The following is a 22,656-nucleotide window of genomic DNA, read 5'->3' as shown; positions in this document are numbered from 1 at the left end:
AAATCCTCAGCTTTCTTCTACTTTGTATACCATTATGATTTATACCACTGGGTATCAAGGGGTTCCATCTCCTATTCAACAATGCAAACACAAGGGCACAAGGAAACCCCACAAATATTACAGCTGCTTTTCCCACACATGAGACCTCTAAATTGACATGTGTGCAGAGGTTTAGAGACAACCACTAAATCAACTGACTGATATATAATGGACAGATTTCTTCTAGCTCAGGGAATGAAGAAGAGAGCATGTTTGTGTTGAAAAAGAGGGAAAGATTTCTCTTATTTCAGTGAGACCATCTGAGCAAATTACACCAAAAAAGATTCTAGTCCATGAATTCAAGTAGCACTGAGGCACTACCTTGGGGAGACAGAAGTATGGAAAAAAGGAACAAAATTACTGGGGCCACTGACAGAAAGCATGAGCTCATCAAGATTTCGAGCAGACACTATCCCATAATCTACCCTAGATACAGTCTCTCATATAATCCATAGGAAACCATTTCAGAAAATCATATTCATTTGTAACAGAGTCAAGGCAGTAGATTCCATTCAACCCCAGCTTAGTCTGAGTAGTACACTTCAGCAGAGATTTTGTACATGCGAGAACAATGAAGGCACACTTACCGTCTTTCCCCATTATATTCAAACTTTATCCTTACATCGTTCTGCCAAAAGAGAAGAAAAAGAAGGTTAGCTTCTCAAACTCTTTGGCATGTTTCATACATGTTATAACAATGTACACAATGAAGATCTTTGAGACCTGAATGTGGAACATGCCAAATTACAAAAGCAATATACTATATTTTCTCACATACAACACATACTGGAATACAATACGTACCTTGTTTTTGAAAGGCAGAATGAAGAAGGATCTTCTCTTGTAGTAAATACCTGAGTAGCAACAGCTAGAGAGCCGTGTTCCCTCTAAGGTTTAGCGATCTGTGAGCAAATCCTGGCTGGGAGTGCATGGGTATCTCAGCGTGCCCACCACTTCCTCCCAGCCCCACAGCAGCCTGTGGCCGGATTGAGGTGGGTGGTGAGCGGCTGGATGTCAAGCCAGTGGTGGCAGCAGGGGGAGTGTTGGTGCCCCCTTGCTATGGGGCTGGGCAACGCCCGCCCCAGGCTGGTGCCTGGGGGCCATGGCCCCCTACTGCCCCCTGTCCGTCCCCCCCAAATGAGTATGCCACTGTGTGCATAGCATTAAAAAGTTACTGTGCAGCATAATTTTTTATTGTGCGCAGCCATGCACATGCATAGCTTAGAAGGCACGCTGCTAGAGAGCAGTAGCCTACTCACTGTTCTGGTCCCAGTGAATCCTGGCAGATTTTACTTTCACTTCTGCCTATAACCAGCAGAAGCTGTTCTTACTGTATTTCTTGTGTATAATGAACACTGCAATTTCCAACAGCTGTTTTATGGGAGGAAACTGTGTTGTAAGAAAATATGGTATTCATTTCTGGCTAAGAATGCTTTATGTTGTACTTATGACTCCTCTATTACCTTCATGTCACTATGACACTAGTTAAGAACGAGCTGAGCTATTAATTGACTGTCTAGTTTATTAGATATGGGCACCATGAAAACTTACAAAAAAAGTCTTATCTCGACTGTTTCTTATGCCATAAAGAAGTCTTAACCATCTGCCTTCAAAAATGAAACCACACCTCTGACAACTTCCATCCTGAAGCACCAAGTTGTTAGTCTTGTGCCCTGCTAGCAGATGTAGCAACACTTTGGCTTGCCCTTTCCTACTATCTATTTCCACTTACACAGCAAGAGGATTCTGTAAGTAATATTTTTCTCCTAACGTTCCAGGTAGATGGGCAATGTACGAGCAGAATCAATTTTGTAACATCTGAAGTTTGTGTTCTGGTGGATTTGCAACAATATATGCAAAACAGGATGCATATTTGAAGCCATCAGACCAGTGAAGGTGGATTCACAGCTGTTTTGCATCAAGAAAGCAACACAAAGCAGCCAAAAACATTTGACTCTTAACATTCAATTGATACACCAGATTAGTTGTTGTGATACAGGTCAATTCCTCTTTATAATCTTTTAAAATATATAGGTAAATTTACCAGAGTAGATAAAATAGTTATTTTTCCTCTTTATCAAAGCTCCCACAGACTAGGCAGAATAGGGAATGAGGCATGTAAAAGGTCTTTGCAAAGGGAAGGTAAGCAGACAAATTGTAGCCAACAGACCAGGGGATGACACAGACACATAATATTGCAAGGAACTAAGGAAAGGATAGGGAAGCAGCTACATATGGGATGAGCAGGAGGGAGTGACAAAGAATTGGAGAGGTGCAGAGGGGATGCGAGGAACAGAGGGGCTGGAGTGAGCATAAGAGACTATCTACTACCAGAGAAGGAGAATTTTTTGATCCCATTCAATTTCCCCTCTGATGACAACTAAAAACTAGTATATGGCTATGGAGTTTTTGAGTTGCAGCAATAGCTGTAGGGGGCAAGTAATCCAGGCATGAGAATTCTTGACATGCGTCTACTATCTCTCCCCTTCAATTCATTTCAATGAACAGAACTGCAACAAGCAAATCAACAGGAAGAGAAGATCAAATTGCCTGCATTACCTGCATCACCATGACACTAAGAATTAATTGAGCTATTAACTGATCCTGTCTAGTCTATTAAAGTGTCACCATGAAACCGTACAAAAATTAGAACATAATTTCCTCGCATGCAGTTTAACTACATCAAAAGTTTGAACAGTCTGTTATAGACTGCTCAAGAGATCCAACAATGAATGTCAAATTTCTTAAAAAGCCAATTTAAAGTTAATTTCAGCTCCAACTAGACAAAGGATTTACCTGAAGTAACTCTTCCTGTACAAAATAAACACTGTAAACATAATTATAAAGAATCATTTTCTTTTTGCATAACAAATACATCTCTGCTTTAAGGCAAAAATATACTCTGTACTGTGGCTTTACATCCAGTGCTTGCATAATGCAATTTAATTTTTAAGCCACTTTTCAAGTGTATAAAAAAAAATCACCATTCATGTGACCCATGATATTAATGGAGTGCCACTTGCCATATAGACTGTGTATTAACTTACATATTCAGAGGGTGACAGACCGTACAGAAAGTTCATTGGGCTAAACTTTCGTCTCTTGAGACCAAAATTGAAATCCCAATTTAGATCACAAAGATAAAAAAATAAAAGGAAAATACTCCATTCTGATAAGGCTTCATAATTTCTGATGCACAATTTATGTGACTGGAGTAGACTGAGCCATCTGTGAAAGCCTTAGACAATAGGCAATCATACATCTAGGAACTTCAAAAAAATATGGCCAGGAAATGCTCTTTAAGCTAGAGGAAATATCTGGCAGACCCAGTGGTCAAGAATGCAGTTCAAAGGGACCATGCGTTCACTGTTCACTACACAATATTCCTGCAGACGAGTTGTAGGTACATAACTGACCATGACAAATGGGCTTCCTGACCAGAGGAACAATAATCTAGTCAAGGTAATTTACATACTGGCTTTCCTAAAGATGTTTGCTCAGGTGTGAGGGAAGGAAGAATTTTATGCAAAAGGATGCTGAAACTGAAGCGCTACATATCTGATCTGTTTCAGCTGTAGTCAAGAGTAAAAGAAACAGTAGACACATAATGGGCTGCAAAATATCATATTTTTTCCACATACAGTATCCTACCCCAAGCAAATACACACCTTGTTTTTAGAAAGCAGGACGTAGAAAAAATATTATTCCAGTCATGGCTGATTATGTAACAGAGTAAGTCCTCCTGGGAAACAGAATATCTAGGAAGTGTAATATCAAGAAGCTCCTGGTGCCCACTACTTCACCCAGACTATTTCTTGGGATGCCACACTTCCTGGACATTATGTTTTCAGGAGGATTTACTTCATGTCACACAAGGTTAGGCCCAAGAAGACCCTTGCAAGGGCAGCAGCAAAAACATTAGTTCTTTACAGTAAGTAGTTCTTTATTATATAAAGTTCCTGCAAATTGTCACAACCCAATGATTTTAGTGCCTCGGCACGATGGAATTTTCCCGCCACATGAGAGTCTCTGTGCACAGCAAAAGTTTTCTGCTGCAACAGAAAACCCCGGTGCAAGAGAGTTCCCGCCATTCGCATGCAAATTTGTGTCCCACTATTGGCCAGTTCTAAATTATTCCTACGTGGCGGCTAGCGATTGGCTTGTTAGCCGTATAAAATTCTGTGCGACTTCCGCCCAAGTCGGAGAACTTTGAGCACGCTGCAGAGTGCCTTTGAAGATTCCTGACTTGTGGCTGAGCTAATCGATAGCCAGATCACCTATCGATTCTTCTCCCCGTCGCCGAGCGCAATCCTTCAACGTACCCTTTTCCCTGCCGGCCTGACTCGTGTATGGATTCGCTGGCCTGAGCCTTGCCAGCTGGAGCAACTCGTGTAGTTGTTTAAGCGACCGGACCACCTGCGTCGTGACTACTAGCGGCGTAAGTAAAGCTTTTGGCAATCAATATGCTTTGTCTGCCTCTCCATTCACCAGCCCGCCCAACGACCGAGTAATTTCTAAATCACCTCAAGTTGGCTCCGGCCGTCTGAGACACAAATAAGAGATTGTTTCCATGCGACAAGCCTCATCAAGATACTACCAGCAGCTCACTTATGACTTCAGGCACAAACTACAATGCGCAGCCAATAACTACAATAACTACTGAGAGGGTTAACATCTTGGTGGCTGCATGTAGAGACGACTCTAGCAGGGTGCGGGGCCCAGATGTGAAAGAAGTCAGCGGCTTCGGGGGGTGGGGTTGGGGGGTGAACAGCCAGACGCAAAGCTGGTGGTGGCAATGCAGTTACCAGCACTAGACGGGCACTGTAGGAGGGGCCGCAGCCGCTATGCTCAGTTCCATGGGGCTCAGGGCAGTCACCCTGATTCATTCCCCCCTGCCCCAGGGACGGCCCTGACTGCATGCCATGCACAATGTCTTCAGCCTTGCTTCTTTTCTAGCCAACCCCCTCCCCCTCACCAGCTTTCCCACTTAAAACATGTCCCAAATTTTTTTTGGGGTGGAGGGGTGCATGTTGGAAGGGAAAGGTGCATGCTGAATGTAAGAAAGTACAGTATATCTTCAAACTAACTGGGTGAGAAAACCTCTCTCTCATGTGAATCTATTAAAGGCATAATGCAGGGAGAGAGACCTGTGCACCAGATAAGGTTGCTTGTGTTAAGACTTTGACAGCTCAAAAATTATTTTAGCCTTTTTTTTGGATATACATACAGAAGTTCTCACACCAGGAAGATCGAACTGCCTCTCAGTATTGCTCTAGTATGTCTGCATCTGAAATAATACTCGACTCTTCAAACCTCAATACCAGAAGACAGTCAACTTGAAGGAAATTCAGAGAATAGCTACAAACCTTACAATGGAACAGTTGGATATATGGATTGATCTATAAGAAAAGGTTAAAAAAATTAAATATGGAGAAGAGAACATGTCATCAAAGGATGTTGCTATTTATGTAAAAATAGCAAAGAAAGAGAAGAAATTACTTAGACTTGCCAAACGGGTATTAAGATGAAATTAAGGAAGGTAATATTTAGAGTGCCTGTTTACAAAAATGTCCTTTTTGCAAGATGTATTAAACTATGGAACAGTCTCTTAAAAGAAGTTGCAGAAGCTCTGTTACTTGGAATATTTCAAAATAAACTAATAAACCTTGAAGAAGCCCCATTAGGGAAAAATGCTCTCTGTTTCCTCGGGTGTCCTAAGACAAGACACAACTGGAAAGAAATTTTAACAGCCAACTTTGATTCTTCTATGTTCTTTTAAACTGCTGACCTGTAACTCAGCGAGTAATTTTTAAATTAAAAAATGTAGTTAGGCCTTAGTGCAGAGGTCCTGTTGCCTTATCTGAAAATTGATTTAAAATATATATATATTTGATATTATATCTGAATACATAGTATTGTTTCTCTAGCTCCAGCATCAGCAAGAAAAACAAAGCTTTAAATTCTGTGCTTTAATGTTCCAGTTTTGAACTGGGACACTATCGTGGCAGATTACAAATAAAAATTATTGATTTTTTAATTTTTACATTAATTAGTCTCTACCTCAGACTAAAGGAATAAATCTAAAGATAGTTATCCAAAAGTTTATCTAGTAGTCAAGGAAATTTTAACAGAAAAACTGTCAGGTCCCAGGGAAGAGCATGAATTGCTGTATTAATTTCAAAGACTTCCCTTTGACACTGTCACTTGAATAAACATTACTAAGTTCAACAGATGCAGGACCTTAAGATTTTAAGGATACCAAAAAGTATACTTAGTAAAGGGAAATTTAAAGAGTTTTCGATAAATGGTAAAATTTCCAATACACTTAAGAAATACCGGAGCCCAAGTTCCATTCTCAGAAGTGGGTTAGGTACTTAAATCATTTTTACAAATGGGGCTTAGATAGAAATGCCTGTTTTTCTGGTTGGTTACTCACTGCTATTGCATAAATGTGCCACACTGTACCTGCATATTATATCCTTCTTAACAGTAACAATTGTGCTCATCAGCATACCAAAATTTTAGCTAATTTGTTGACAGAAAGAACATAATTACTGATCTGATACATTTGAAGAATAGGCAAAAAAAAAAAAAAAAAAGAGAAAAATACTTGTCTGCATCATATAAATAACAATGAAAATGATGCAATGTAAGGAGAAGACAAGGGCTCTTAACATCTGCACTCTAATGCAGGGACTGTTTTAGTGAACAAATTTAAAGGCCACCTGAACGTCATAACCACGCTGTATAATACCTTTCACTCTGGTATACAGAATAATTTGTAAAGAATTTGGGAACTCAACTAGGCTCAGGTATGATGACCTCTTTAAACACTATATACACCCTTCTTTAAACATTACCGGTCCTACTGCTCACTCTGCTCTCTGAGTTATTCCTTTAGCTCCAAAAGACACGCCATTACATTCAGATACCTTCTTTCCAATCACCAACATACCTATTCTGGAAAGAAGTCTGGCAAGTGTTTAAACAACCAATACCAACATTGGAAAAAATTGCAGGGCAGAAGTAAAACATACCTCAGAAGGCAATTTAAAAATTGGATCTCTTTACTTACTTCTCCTTTAAAGGATCCCCAATATACAAATAGTAAATTGCTTTTTAAAACATTTGTTCATACTTTCTCTCACTTTCTGAGTGCTCTGGGTGATATAAGAGCTTTGATTGAAGCACCAGGCTTCTTATGAGGTTTGGGATGAGGGACTATGAATTACAGCCCCTGGGTCGAATCTGAAACTCACATACACATGCCGTGTCCCTCCCTGCAGAGTTATGCAACATGACTGCCTGACAGATAGGCAACTGGTGAGGGGCGGGCATGCTCCCCCACTCCGCCCCCCGCCCAGATGGGCTGCCTCTGCTTCTGGGGGTGCTCACCAGCCCCATCCATGCTGCCAACACTGCTGGCAGCTTCTGCAGGTGCTCACCAGCTCCATCCCTGCCGCTGCCGGCTTCTGCAGGTGCCCCCCCAGGCTCAGGAAGCACCAGTCGCCCATGGCCCGATACACCAAGGGATGGAATTTAATGGCCCAGGAGGGCGCTTCTAGTCTCATGTTTCTATGAAACAGATCCATGTATGATCAATGTCTGTGAGAAAAAGTAGATTCCAGGCAATTTATACTATCTTTGGCAATTCGAGTCTAAGGGCAGTAGATATCTGGACACTACACAAGATGGGGCAATGTTTCTTAGCCTGGAGTGCAGGCCGCCAGAGAGATGACCAATTTAATTGTGTGTGCTGGGAGGAGGTTAATAATCAGAGAAGGTAAAGATGAGAACCTCAAATCCCATCTGGTTACTCACTGTAAATCCGCTACTGTGGGTGGACGGGTAGTTTCTTGAAACTCATTCTCCCTCCATTTTCCTGTGGCTGTTCCACAAAGACTGCAGGCTCAGAAAGCAGCCCACTGGCTCAAGCCACCTCTGTTCCCACAATATACAGCTCAGCTGTATGAACCTATATACTGGACCATGTAGCCCCAAGGGCTGCTCATAGACTCCTCCACTCTAGGCAGCAGGAAGCCTTCTGATGAGCAAAGGAATGGGGAGGAAGAAAAAAAAAGCAAGGACAGAAAAAACAGGAAGAGATATGAACAAGGAGATAGACTGGAGACAAAAGAAGTGAAGAAAGAATAAAAAGAAACAGGCATGGACATTATGACATGAAACAGCACAACGGGTTTCTGGGAAAAAGCACCCCCTCATAAAATAGACTAACATAGAAAGGTTGCATACCACAGAAATATGTACTGGCTTGAAAAAGGCACATTAAGACACTGTGCAGATTCAATCCTTATTTCCCCGCCCCCAATAAACTTCATCTCAAGCCTCTCCCAAGCAACTTGGTTACACAAACTGGGATTTACAACACGTGCAAACGGATTATAGGTCAACAACAGGCTCATTTCAATTTACGGCACAAGCCACAATTTGATCATTGGCCTTACTACCTCCAATGGAAGAACTCTACTCAGCATCCTTTCTTGAATTTACTGAGCTTGAGACCCAAGTATGACAGCTGAGTAGACCACACCCATGTAAGAAATAATAGGTATTGAGCAAGATTCTTCAACCCAATAAGCACTAAATCTTTGTCTGTGCTGGTAGAGAGGTTTAGTGTTTAACCTGTAATTAACCAAATGTGGGACATCTTTGATGGCAGCAAAGTATAACTGATTACACATTGTCAGGATGAATCACATTTTATTAAAATCACACTGTACTCTACTCTATCCGTGCATGTGGGGCAATATACAGGTACTCTATATCAATGGAATGTGGGACACACAAGCATTTTGTTAAGTGTATGCAACACCTCCAAAGCCTTCTGGTCTTTTGCCTTTAATCACCAATAACTTAAATTGATTCTTAAAAGACAGCAATGGACAAATATCTGTGCATTAAAAAGTGTTGCTTTTACATTACAGTATTTTACTCAAATAACATAGACCATGAATAGAATTTCCAGAGTAGCCTGATCCTTGAGCATTCAGCCCCATCAGAGACAATAAGCTTTTTTTTTTTTTTTTTTTTTAACTATTTTTTGCCCTCTTTCTCTGCAAGAAGTTAATACAGGATTCTTCTCTACAGAAGTGTCCAAAGGTTCATGTAGATTACTTTTAAGAAACTGAAGTAATGAGGCTTCCACCACTTTCTGTGGGGCACTTTTCCAGTCTCCTGAACTTCACTTGTAGGGCTTACTCCACTTGCCCCAAAAAACGTAGTTTTTCTTTGTTCACTTTCAACCTGTTATTCTTAGTGATGTAATATAACTGGGTCACCCAAATAGTTTCCCTCCTTCATACGAACATAGCCCTGAAATGTGTCTTGTGGGCCACTGAGTTCAGATGTCTGCATTGTTAGGCACTGGTGTTCACTCAACTCAGACACTTGTAGATAGCTGTTTTGAAGAAAGGCTGTTACAGTTCACTTAAGTCATGCTGCTAGACAACTTATTTTGCTGTTCTTTTTTAATTTCTTTCTATATTATGGGGGCCTAAATCTTCTCTTTGTAGTTTTAAGTACAACCTAATCAAACCCATAAGGAAACAGGGTCTTTTAGTTTGTGACCTATTTTTCATATCTGTGTGTAGCCTAGAAGCAGTGTCTTCAATTTAACATTGCAAGCTGAAGCCTTGCTTGCTATAGTTCTCACCCAAGTCCCTTTCAGCATTGCTGTTTTCCAGGTTTCTCCTTCACACAGAAATATTACTACAATAGAAAAGTATATCCCTGTGCCACAAAGTAGAGCCAGCAAAGGAAAAATGCTTCCTTAACCTCCCACACCTGCTTAAATGTGGTCTTTAAAGGTCACACTGCATAGTTTTAAAACATGCTCTTAACTTATACTTGCTAGTAGTGACATGGAAGCCAGTATGCTTACCGGAATTTTTTTTTCTTCTACCGCAGAGGCACATTGGTTTGTTATTGCAGGGCTGCTCAGGAGGGCTGGGTTGCTGGCATTGTGTTTTTTCTTAAAAGAAAAAAAAGTTATTAAATGCTGGTTTACAAAGAAATGTGAACTGTGCAACAAGAATACCACTTGGTATAATTTTCAGCAGATCTATCTAGATAACATCCCCCCATTAACACATCTAAGATGGCAAAATGCTGAGCTGCTCTGCCCTTCTCAGTCTACAATAATAAGTAAAATGATAGAAGTAGACACACACCAGGGACCTAACCTAAATGAAGGTAGCATAAGGCCCACAAAGTAGGCACATGCTTTTACACTGCTTCAGCTGAAACAAGGCACTGGCATTTTAAGCAGACAGACCTGCTGCTGACCCATTCTCTCCCTTGCCACAAGGCGACAATGTTATTGCTTTAAGCAGTCCATTACCTGTTTGCTCGAGTGAGTGGTGTCCTTATTCTTCATGGTTTCAAGGCCAGGTAGCCTGTGACGTCGGCCCATTTGGAGGGCAACCAGGTCTTTCATGATAGAGTTCAAAGCCTCCTGTTCATCTGAAAGCAGTAAGTTTAAGAGGTAAGTTGACGTGGTGAGTATCAGCTGGAAAACTCTTGTTTGTATCTGGCTTTTAAATACATGATCCAGTTTAGAGGTCTTTTCAAATACATAAATTACATCTTCACCAATAATTATGAATTCCCACAACTCCATACAGGAGTTCTGTAGAGGAATGGAAGATAGGGATTGAAATTTTAGTTTAATAGAAGTTATAGGCAAAATTCCCCATCAACTTTAATGAAGCCAGAATTTTACCCTGCCATATTTCACATTTCCTGAACTTGAATTTTTTATCATTTCTTTGCTTCTTTCAAGAAACTGCCCTAAGATATTATGGACCAAGTAAACAAAGGAACTTTTGTTCACCAAGTCCCAGAATACAAGAACTAAGAGGCATTAGCTGAAATTACAGAACTATAGACTCATAGATAAATGGGACTGGAAGGAACCTTCAGAAGTCATCTAAGTCCAGCCCCCTTCCTGAGGCAGTATCATCCCTATCCAAGCCATCCTATACAACCCATAATTGAAACTCTACATAACTCTACCATGAACCCTGACACAACTTAGACCTAATACCTTAACTTGCCACAGGTAAAGAAGGGGAACCACAGCAACCGATGTCTTGCTTCTATGAAAAGTTATCAATATATGCTCAAGAGATCCCTGGTAGAGGGCCATGACCCTGCTACAGAGGAAGGCAACCCCCGCCCCCAGTCTGTACCAATATGCCCATGAGGTAAAATTCCTTCCTAACCCCAAATATGGTGATTGGTCTGACCATAAACAGAGGGACAAGACTTTCTAGACAGGAACCTCCAGCTTCAGTCCCAGCAGGAGCATTGGCACACCCCAGTCAAAATCCCTATCCCTACCTGAAGCCAATACCAATGCCTGAGGGAGGCTTAAAAACACCTAACACATGTAGCAGAAAGGGGAAGAGAGCAATCAACAAAGCCCAGAATCACTGGAAATGCCCAAAGTGGAACATAAGCATAGCTATGCCCAAACTGTCCTTGACCAGTGGCTGTCCAACTTCTTCTTGAATACCTTCAGTAATGGAGAGTTCACAACTTCCCCAAGCAGTCTATTCTACTGCCTCATTATTCTCATAGTGAAGTTGTTCCTGATATCCATTCTAAGACTTACTTTGCTGCAATTTCAAGCCATTGGCCCACATCCTCCTCTCAGCAGCAAGACAAAAAAAAGATGCTTTTCCTTCTTTATGGCAGCTCTTCAAGTATGTAAAGACAGTTATGTCCCCTCTTAAGTGCCTTTTCCACAAGCTGAACATGCCTAGCCCCTTCAGCCTCTCCTCATATGACTTGCTTCCCAAGCCTTTTATCACTCTTTATTGCCTGCCTCCGGATGCTCTAAATTCTCCATCTCCTTTTTAAAACATGGAGCCCAAAACTGCACACAATACTCTAGATGAGGCCTAACCAGTGCTAAGTATAGAGACATTATCACCTCTCATGTCTGGCACCCAATGTTTCTATTGATGCATCTCACAACCACATTTGCCTTTGGTGTAGCTGCATCACGGTGCAGATTCATATTGAGTCTGTGATCTACCAAGGCTCCCAGATCTTTCTCTGTAGTGTTACCCATTGTGTATTTGTATTTTTGATTATTCTGCCCAAAGTACTGCACCTTGCATTTGTCAGCACTGAATTTCATCCTGTTAGCTTCAGCCCAGCTTTGCAATTTGTCAAGATCCTTCTGAATTGAGCTCCCATTTTCCAATGTGTGTGCAATCCTTCCCAGTTTCTTGTAATCTGCAAACTTGCTCAAGAAGCACTGAAAACAGCACTGATCCCAGGACAGACCCCTGGGGGATTCCACTCAAAACCTCCTGCCATTCTGAAATGGACCTGTTAAAAATTACCCGTTGCTTGCAGCTATTGAACGAGATATCTATCCACCTTATAGTAGTTTCCTCCAGCCCACAGGTTTCCAATTTGTTTACGAGAAGGTTGTATGGATCCTTGTCAAAAGCCTTGCTGAAATCCAGATACACTATATCCACAACATTCCCTTCATTCATCCAAGCAGTTACTTTCTCAAAGAAGGAGATCAATTTGTTTGACATGCTTGTGATCAGCCTTTCCTCCTCCAGATTCTTGCAAATGGCCTTCCTTAGGATAAACTCCAGTAATTTCCCAGGTATTGAGGTAAGGTTAACCAGTCTGTAATTCTCCAGGTCTCCTTTTTGCCTTTTTTAAAGAGGGGTACTACATTGGCCCTTGGGCCAGGTACCAGAGAACTGGACATCTCCCACGACTTTTTGAAGATCATTGCCAACAGCTCCGAGATCTCCTCTGCTAGTTCCTTCAGTACCCTTGAATGAAGCTCATTCGGTCCTGCTGTCCTGAATTCATTCAAACCCATCAAAAGCTCTTTGACCATCTCTTTTGTTATCTCATCCCTCAGTTTGCCCCCTTCCTTATCCAGATAATTCTTATTTATTAGCTGTCTGGCTACAACTCACTTTTTTGTGAAGACCGAGGCAAAGTAGCTTGAGTAGCTCTGCCTTCTTTGCATCTTCTGCTAGCAGATGTCAGCAAATTAATAGGTGACAGGTTTAAAAATAACTAGAAAAAGTACTTTTTTACTCAGTGCATAGTTAAGTTGTGAAATTCACTGCCACAGGAGGTGGTGAAGGCAGATAGCATAGCCAGGCTCAAAAAATAGACTGGATAAATTCATGGAAGACAGATCTATTAACGGTTATTGAATGGAATGGTTGGATAGGCTTCCTTTAGCATCTCTAAACCAATAAACAGTAGATACCAGTGACAATACTGTATAGGTGATAGGTCGCTCTAGAGATATCTGGTTCAATGCTCTCCCTGTATAGCATCTACCTCTATCACTGCCGGAGACAGGATACCGTGCTAGATGGACCACTGGTCTGACCCAGTATGGCACTTATGTTCCACAGGCAAGTCAGCATAAGGTGAGAGTTTAAAATGTCTTGCCCAATGTCATTAATAAAAATCAGCTCAAAGCCAGGTTTTAAACTTGGGAATTCCTGAGGCTCAAGCCCATATTTTGCCTAATTGGGCGCACACACTCAAAAAATAAAGCAATGTGACCCAGGAAGATTTGCTAGACAGTGAATCAGACTACATACAGAGGACGATTCAAAATATTCTGTTGCCACAGGAATCTTGACAACCACTCTTCCCCTTTCACCTCTAAAGTCTGCACCCCCCCAGGCAGCATCCTCTGCTTGATGATTCAGCCAGCCCTACATAATAGGAAGGAAGCTGACAACAAGTTATTTTGGAGTATTTCTAGGGTCTCCAACATTTGTTCTGACCTCTAAGGGCTTGTCCCTCCTTATTCCCCAAAAGATAAGAACTCACTGAGACAACCGGTAAGACTTTAAAACATCTTCAAGATACAAGTCAAAATGGGGCAGGGGCAGGAGTGCTAATAGCAACTGCCAGCCAAGGCCTTCAGAGCAGAGATGAGAATCACAACTGGGAAGCCAGTCACCTATTACAACAGCAGCCTGCCAAGGCTCTGATCATAACTGTGGCTCAGAGAGATCTGAGCATCTTGCAAAGGGGATGTTTTCTGCCTCTCAGTTAATGGGAAATCGGAGGCCAATGGAATCTCTCTCTAAAGCTGAGCTTTGGAGATTAAGTAAAAGATGAAGCTGCTTCCTCCTTAAGAGCACTGTTATTCAATTGCACACTGCATGGAGTCTTAGGAAAATGTTAGGCTCTGCAGTGCTCTCTTTCAAAGAACAAGGGGCCCTGCTCCCCAGTGAAACCGAGATGGCAAGATTTCTATTGTCTTTCCTCCTTGACCAGCCAAGATATACATTGACTTCGCCTGCTTATTTCAGTTTCAATCTGTTTTCCTGAAAACAGGGTGTAGGAACTTGGAGCCATCAGCTGCTCCTCCAGAAAAAAACCAAAACCAAGATGGGCAGCAACAATGAATTTCAGTGACATGCCTAGTTCAGACACTACTGAGACCTGCTAGTCCCCAACTTAGCAGGCACTTTAGTCTGCAGAGTCCAGACACTTCAAATGTTTCATCACCCTGCTGGGCTAAGGTGCTTCAGACCAGCTATTGTGATAGTAAAAGCCAAATCGAGTGACCTCACATTTTGCTACAACTGTGAAAGGGGTCAAGTTACCACAAGCCATTGGCTGTAGTGCAAACAGGACTAAACTCAAAAAAGTCCTGGTTTTCCTCTACTCCATGGGGTGTAAACTTAGCATGCACAGGACTTTACTGGATCCCTTAAACAAAATTAAGGTGTGGACACATGAACACTTTGGACCCTTTTCAAAAGGGGAATCAAGAGGGCAGAAGCTGGTACATTATAATGTTGCGTGTGAATGAATGGAGGATTTGAATGCAGCAAATCAGCTCCAACTGTAAGCACCCTTTAACAAAGGGGTGTTAAAGTTGGAACTGGTTTGCTGCAGCTGAATCCTCCTTGGTTTTTTCACACAACAATTAGAATGTACTAGCTTCTCCCCTTCAGAAATGTTCCCCTCTTGAAAAGGTCTCCAAGTGCTGTGTGTGTACTCCCTCAGAGTTGAATCAATTGAGGCTTTAATCCAGTTACGTGAACAGAAATTTTTGCCATTACAAACCTTAACTGTGTTGTTTGTAACTAGTTACCCAATATGGTCATCTCTGTATAAGCAGACTCAGAAGTGTAATGCAGGAGAAGAGTCATGGTGAGGTTTTATTTGTAATTATTCAGTCAAATCCATATTACTGAGTTTGTTAACCTTTACCAGCTGATTTGATCCAATTACAACTGTAAGTACCCAATACACTGCATCACCTCAGAGCCTGCCTGAGTTCAGGAGACAAACCACTATGCATCCTATAACTGAAATAACAGGAGATACTGCAGGACTTGACAGAAGTGAAGTAGTTGAGCTGTTTCATAAATGTTTTCTAGGTACAGCATAATATATTAAGTTTTTGCTTTCACAAGCATAATGATTCAGCTAAATTGCCCAGTACAGAGAAGAGAAGAGGAGAAAAGAAGAGAAAATTGGCACATGGCACGCACACCTCTGCTCAAACTGGCTCATTTCTAAGGTACTATCCCATCTCAATAAGAAAGCAGGCCAGATCATGATAATTTAACCATCCTACAGATGTTTAAAAAACTAGGGACTGGATGCTCTCAGTCATATAACTTATCACTATATGCACAGCTGAAACAATTACACTACTTTAAAAGGAAGTCTTTAGCCTTTATTACTCATGAGTATGTCTGCTGCTCTGTTGTAACTGTTTCATCTGCCCACTGCTATCCCACATTGCGTGAAGTTAAATTCCAATAACTTACCAGCGAATGAAACAAGTGATAAATTACTGCAATTTAGCAGATTCAATTGCAAGTTCCCTTCCCTTTTAAGCAGTAAATTTTGTGTTTTCACTGTCCATGCTTACGTATGAATTATATTATTGGACTACTACATTCTGCACTTGTCAAAACTTTTTTCCTCTCCCTCAGTGCACTTGTTTCTTTGGCAAATACTCTATTCAGCTGAATCTCCTCTACTAGTAAGAAGGTAACCTGGTCATGTGTCTGAACCAACAAGTAGCAAGCTCAAAGGAAAAAAAAAGTTGTTCTCTATGACATTTTTCATGAATATGTGGAAAGCTGGCTTTTTTGAATTATGAAAGCCACTGATATTTTATCTGTGATATAAGCAGAAGTAACACCAAAAATAAGATTGTAAAACTTTCTCTACTTAAATTTAGGCTGCAATATTTAAAATCTAATTACTACTGGGATTAATGCACGATTCCCCTTTGTCCTAACATATTTAAATAAAGCTAGCAGTTCATAAAGGACTTAAATTGAAACTTAGATCTATTTCTGAGGCTCCTGTTTAAACAACTTTATAGGCTCAATTTAAAGACTGAAAAGCCATTTCAAGAAAAATCAGTATTTTTTAATCCAATCTGGTTGCAGGACAGATTAGTTAGGGACCCCTCATATTTGCTGTAGCAAAAGCACAGTTATTCCTCTCCTTGCACACTGCATGCTTCAAATAACCATTCCTAAAGTTAGCTCAGTACATTTATTATTGGCCCACTCTTTTTATTAAGAAGTCTGGGCCAGTAACACATTTATTAATTAAGACACAATGAAAAAATTTGATTCTTAAAGTCCCTGAAGGAGATGTGTGTGTAGGAGAAAACTTGCCAACATTTCCATAAAAGACCGCAAGCCATTAAAGCTCAAAAGCAAGAGTGGAAAACTAACGCAGCACCCAAAAGCCCCAGTCAAGATGAGTCCCATTGTGCTATATTTGGACAAATACACAGTTCCTGTTTGGAGGTGTGCGTGGGATTTTTGAAAGCACTGACCTCACTCTGGTCTAACTGAAGTCACTGATAAAGTTTTTACTGACTTCAATAAGAGCAGTTAGACCAATGCCGAGAATGCTTGCACCCACTTTAGAGCTTGGACAGAAAGACAGAGGAATTGCCCCCTTTTTGAAGCAACAGCTGCTGTCTATAAAATATGGTCCTGCAGAGTTCTCTTTTTAGTTTAAGTCCTGGGCTTATCACAGCACTAGAGTGCAGTTCAGTTTTTGCACAGATCAGATCCTGCGCAAATGGTGGCAATACAAAACTGAGTATTGGATCATCATTCTCAACAAATAGTCAGCAATTGCTCAGTGCATAGTTGGGAGGAGGTACTAAGTGGGGCCTTCTCAGGGGGTGTCTCCTGTATTGTTTAACATCTTCATTAATGATCTAGACGATGGAACTGAGTGCACGCTTAGTAAATTTGTGGATGACACCAAGTTGGGTGGAGTTGCAGACGCTCAAGGGGGTAGGGTTCAGATCTACTGATCTGAATAAACTGGAGAAATGGTCCAACATCAACCAGATTAAATTCAAGAAGTCCTACACCTGGAACAAATACAGACTGGGGAATGATTGGCTATGCTGCCATACTGGAAAGAAGGACCTACAGATTACAGTAGACCAGGGATTCCCAAACTGTGGTACACATACCCCTGGAGGTACACACAGCATCTTGGGGGGGGGGGTTTACCCAGGAGAATTTGTGTAACAGCAGATTTAATTTTCATTACAAAAACTGACATTTAAGGGGTTAAAATATAAACTGTATGCTGGTAGGGGTACATGGGCAGCCGGTAAATCTGGAAGGCAGTACGCAATATAAATTTGGGAACTTCTGCAGTAGTCCATAAGCTGAATAAGAGCAAAAAAAGCCAACAGCATACTGGGTTGCATTAATAGGAGTGTCTCATGCAAATGAAGGGAAAGTGATTCTTCTGCTCTATTCAGCATTGGTGAGGCCCCACCTGGAGTACTTTGTCTAGCTTTGGGCACTGCACTTCAAAAAAGATGTGCACAGACTGGAAAGAGGCCAGCAGAGAGCGACAAAAATTATTAGGAGCCTGGGAAGCATGACTTATGAGGAGTTATTTAGCCTGAAGAAGAGAAGACTAAGGGGGAATTTGATAACAATCTTCAAATATCCAGAAACAATTAAAAAGAAGATGGAAATAGCCTGTCTCTGTGGCTGTAGGGAACAGGACTGGGAGCAATGGCCTCAAACCACAGCAACAAAGGAAATTTAGTTTGGAGATCAGGAGGAACTTTCTCACTATGGGGTGTGGAGGAGGGGTGTCAAGTACTGGAACAGGCTACCTGGAGAAGTTGTGGCATCTCCATCCCTGGAAGTTTTTAAGGGCTAGACAGACAGATACTTGGCTGGGATGGTTTAACCAGGGATGATCCTGTCTTAGGCAGGGAGCTGGACCAGGTGACTTTGTAAGGTCCCTTCTAGTCCTACTTTCCTATGGTGCCAGAAGCTGATGCATCTCAGCTGATGTAACCCCCTGTCCCCCCTATGTGCGGGAGGAGTTCAGTCATTAAGGTTTATTCAGGTCTTGATTCCTCCATTAAAACCTGCAAAGTTCTTTCTAATAATGATTTTGTGATACTCTGATGGAAGTAGTTCCTCTTTTGCTGTCCGTAAAGCAGATTAAGTTAGCACCTGGCAATCTCCTGGGTCCTCTGCAAGTTTTATGCACCTGAAGGTTCTCATGTAAGATGAAAATTCAAAAAGCCTCATTAAAGCCTCATTTACATGGGAAAGGAGATGCACTTGAATTTTAGCACGCTAATTTGACCAACCAGGTCTATCTCAGCACAGAGTAAGGGCCTCTCTACAGAAGGAAGTCAGTATGCACTAAGTTAGGCTATGAATTTACAGCACAGTAGCTTCTCATGTTGGTATTCTTGGAAGGCACTAAGGCCAGTTCCTAGGAAGTCAGTAGTGTATGTGGTAGCCATGTTGGTCTGAGACAAAAAGACATACAAAAAACTAGAACTCTTGGTTCCAAAATGATTCCTTTTATTAGACCAACTGGAAAATGGCAAGAAAATTGCCCTTTTCTGCAAGCTTTCGGGATCAAAGTCCCTTTGTCAGGCTCTGGGAAAAGTGTAGATGGTACAAGATGGTAAAGAGTCCCCATAGGTAGGAAATAAACTTCATTTTTGCACAGAGGGAGCTGAAGATGGAAGTCTGTCCCTCTGGGTCCACGAGTGTTTTTGTCAGCTGTGTTGAGTAGCTCTTTGATGTGCTGATCAGGTAGAATTCCTTCCCTGGAGGTGTCAGATGACAGGCAGGGAGGCAAATAAAACTTCCTTGTTGTTCTGCAATGAAGTTTAAAATCCCAAATCGGCTAAAATTCGACATCTTCCATGTTTCAGGGGTATACTTGGTAGCCGTGTTGGTCTGAGACAACTGCACTTGCAATTAGTAGTACACTATAAATTCACACCCTAGCTTAATACATATCAACTTATCTGCAAAGTCAAACCCTCAGATTGAAACCTTATATCCCAAGGCCACACACTAGGATGGACAGGGCGCTGGAATGAGAAACGGAAGATGCGGATTCTATTCCCATTTCCACCACTGGCCTGAAGACAACCTTAGACAAGGCACAGAGGTGAAGCGTCTCAGTGCCATCTTACGTGAAAGAAGACATGACAATGGCCTCCTCTGTAGAGAGCTTTCAACGAAACTGATGAAAGGCAGCATAAAGGCCAGGCATTATTAAAACTGAGACAAGTTATGAAGTTTAGAGGATGGACAGATGAAACACGCTGTTATAAACAGGAGGCGGCTTACCACAATGCTGCTGAAACTGGTATAACTATTTCACATGCCTATTAGTAGGTGATGTTAAACCACAATACTTTCTCTCACTTGAATTAGGGGTAAATTACCATGGTGAAAGTTCACATAATGCAGGTTATGAGTGAGCAGAGAAAACAGGGCAGATTAGTTGGTGTGCCTTCCCAAGTGCAAAATCCCACCCCCCAACACACCCTGTATACCTCTATAATTGTATACCTGTTCACGCCCATGGACCTGAAGTCTCTTGCTAATACTGTTATAAGTAGCATCATGGAGTAGTAGAACTAAAAAAGTAGTTTTTTCCCCCCTTCTCTCATTTGGTTACTTTATGCATCTGACAGCACTTTGTGTATAATTCATTCTATTTTCCCCACTGTATAATCCATCACTCCACTCCTGCTTGCATAAGCAGCTCACACTTCAGGTGGCAGAAACAGCTTAAAAATAAGAAAGTGTGACTGAAGAACTCCGAGAACCCACAGAGCAAGGGGGACATGAAAGTTCATCCACTGGTTCTATCGCAGGATGGAGATGACAACAGCACATCTTGGTGGACCGCCTAAACACAAATGCACAATGCTCACTTCATGATTTGTGCACATCTGAACAATAATGCTGTTCCACCAACAGCAACTGCAGGTAACACAGCACTATTAATAAACACAACATTTACGTTCCATGTCGTCTCTGGCCTCGAATTTGGTCACTGTGTTAAAGCATACTAGACACTATGTTTTGAATATGTTTTTAAATATTTTTGTTCTGAATGAGTCTGTTGTCTATATAAACAGTATCTAATGTGTGACCTATTGACTATACTGACACATTTGAGTTCCATCTTGCAATTCCAGAGGTCAAAAACACTAAGTACCTTGCATGCTCAAATTTAAAACTGATCTGCACAGCAGATTTAGCAGTACGCATTTGTAACTGTCATCATGTATAGATATATGCAGATACACAGTTAGAGACTGCTAAAGGCAGACAAGGTTCTTTGGGTGAATCTGAATCTGCCTATGTCCTTAGACTAACATGGCTACAACCTACACCCCTGTAAAGACTGCTAAAAGCATTCACCCAAAAATATTTGATTGGCTCAACCTGACCTACTTCTGTAATATACAACAGACTTTTTTTTAAAAGGTTATTTTGGGGAGGTAGGAAGTGAAGATCACGCACCATCTTCCATTTTCACTGCATGCCAAATTGTAAATACCTGAGCTTTGCTCATTTTAGATGAAAGTGTAAAGTTTGTTAAGGTTTGTATTGTAACAGATTTGTATTTGCCTTTTGAAAGATGTCAAAGGGTATGCACCTTAATCTGTTCAAGGCTTTTTATTACAACTTTTTAAAAAGCGAAACATTAAACTGTTAGTGCTGCAAATGGTACAATGGAGAAGTTATTACAAAGTGAAACATTTTTTTAAGACCACTGTGAAACCCCAATTCTCTAGGTGCCCATTTGGTTTGAAGAATACAGTTTCTACCTTGTACAAAAAAGTTGTTGTCCAGGAAATGCTTTTCATGTTTTAAAAACGGTAGTCTAGGATTTTATAATGTTAATACGGAGAAATTGCTACTGCCGGAGAAATTGCTACTTTTTTGCAATAAAGAATGTATTTCACTTAAAACTCATTCAGACCTGTGTAATAAACAGAGGCAGTGCATTTTATATAGCAAAGATGGAACCAGTTTTGCAAAAAAGAGAGTAAATCTTAAGGTTCAAACAAACAAAGAGTAGAAAGCGTTTGCACACTGGTAAAAACAGGAAGCCTGTAAACCCCTATAAACCAGCATGCTATTTTGTATGGTATGAGAATGGGAGATTCTGTGACAGTAGTCTGTTCATCTCCGTCAGATAAACAACATTTTTTACCTCAGTGGCATGAGGTTTGTTCACACAAATGACTGGGAGATTTATGGCCAATTAACTAATTTTACAAGTTAAAAACAAAGCAGTATCAAAATATACTTTAAAACCTTGCTCTTTTGAAAAGTTTAATTTAAAGGCCTCCACTGTATGGTGGTCAGTACAACATATGGTAATCCTCCAAGAGTAACAGTGTCTTAAATAAAAAGAATATATGCCACAAGGTCCACAAACAGTAATAAAGCTCCTAGGTAGTGCACAGACCTAAAGGGGCCCTCAATCCCCGATTCAGACCTCTAGACATTTCCTGTAATCAAATATTAATACAATACTATTTGCACTGAGAAATGGGGGAGCCACAGGCTATGCGGCTCAGTGAAATTTATGGTAATTATTTATCATCAACTTTGCAGGCTGTTGTCTAGGGTACTGGCAGATACAAAGACATGTGGAAATCACTTGTCTTACAAATGTGATAAACAGCACCTCTACGCTTTTGTACAGGATAAAAGAGTTTGAGAACCCCTACAGATTCCAAAAAGGTTCGGAACTGAAAAGTGGTAGTAGATGGCAGATTCATTCCTTCCCCCTCCCCCCACAATGCAACAGGGGCTGTCAATACAGCAAACCTGAGGGCCCTGCTTACGGGTAAGTGTGTGAGCCAAGGGAAGGAAATGACACAGGCAGGAAAAAAAAAGCAGACTGAGGGAAAGACTCAACTGCAGCTGGGCCTGCAGTGAGCGTTTCAGTCTAGGCCTAGCACAAGCCAGTCAGCCTTAACACAGCTCTCCCCTCTGCTTCTCAAATACAAGCACATGTTTCTCTTTAACAAAAGCAGCATCAGCATCTTAGTCACTGCTAAAGAGCCCTCTGTACAGAATGAAATTCAGCAAAACCTCCTCCAACTTGCCACCAAATCAGCTTTAACAAACTTCAGCTTCATTAAGACTAATACTCCTCTGTTAATATTCAACATCATCTTAAACTGCATCTTTTGTTTAGGCTACCTTATAAAGAAAAAGGGAGCTAGATGGGACAATTACCTATGTTAGCCAAACTTCTGTATGAAACCGT

The 22,656-nt window shown here is 41.2% G+C and overlaps 1 protein-coding gene across 4 annotated transcripts in view; it reads right to left on the bottom strand.

The window, feature by feature from the left end:
- MAP3K3 (mitogen-activated protein kinase kinase kinase 3) overlaps positions 1-22,656 on the bottom strand; it is a 75,615-nt gene that overhangs the window by 39,661 nt on the left and 13,298 nt on the right. For 2 of the 4 annotated variants that reach the window (XM_006017831.3, XM_006017833.3), the window contains exons 2-4: positions 10,400-10,521; positions 9,941-10,030; positions 627-667 (exon numbers count right to left, since the gene is read on the bottom strand). In XM_006017831.3, the coding sequence (XP_006017893.1) occupies positions 627-667; positions 9,941-10,030; positions 10,400-10,495 (227 nt within the window). In that variant the 5' untranslated portion in view covers positions 10,496-10,521. Of the gene's footprint in view, positions 1-626; positions 668-5,266; positions 5,383-5,405; positions 5,439-7,860; positions 8,084-9,940; positions 10,031-10,399; positions 10,522-22,656 lie in introns of those variants that run through there. The other 2 variants (XM_025196875.1, XM_025196876.1) reach the window with 2 other exon arrangements.

This window comes from Alligator sinensis, unplaced genomic scaffold, assembly GCF_000455745.1.
Source record: "Alligator sinensis unplaced genomic scaffold, ASM45574v1 scaffold444_1, whole genome shotgun sequence".
Classification (NCBI taxonomy): domain Eukaryota; kingdom Metazoa; phylum Chordata; order Crocodylia; family Alligatoridae; genus Alligator; species Alligator sinensis.
This window is presented reverse-complemented; position numbering and strand designations above follow the sequence as displayed.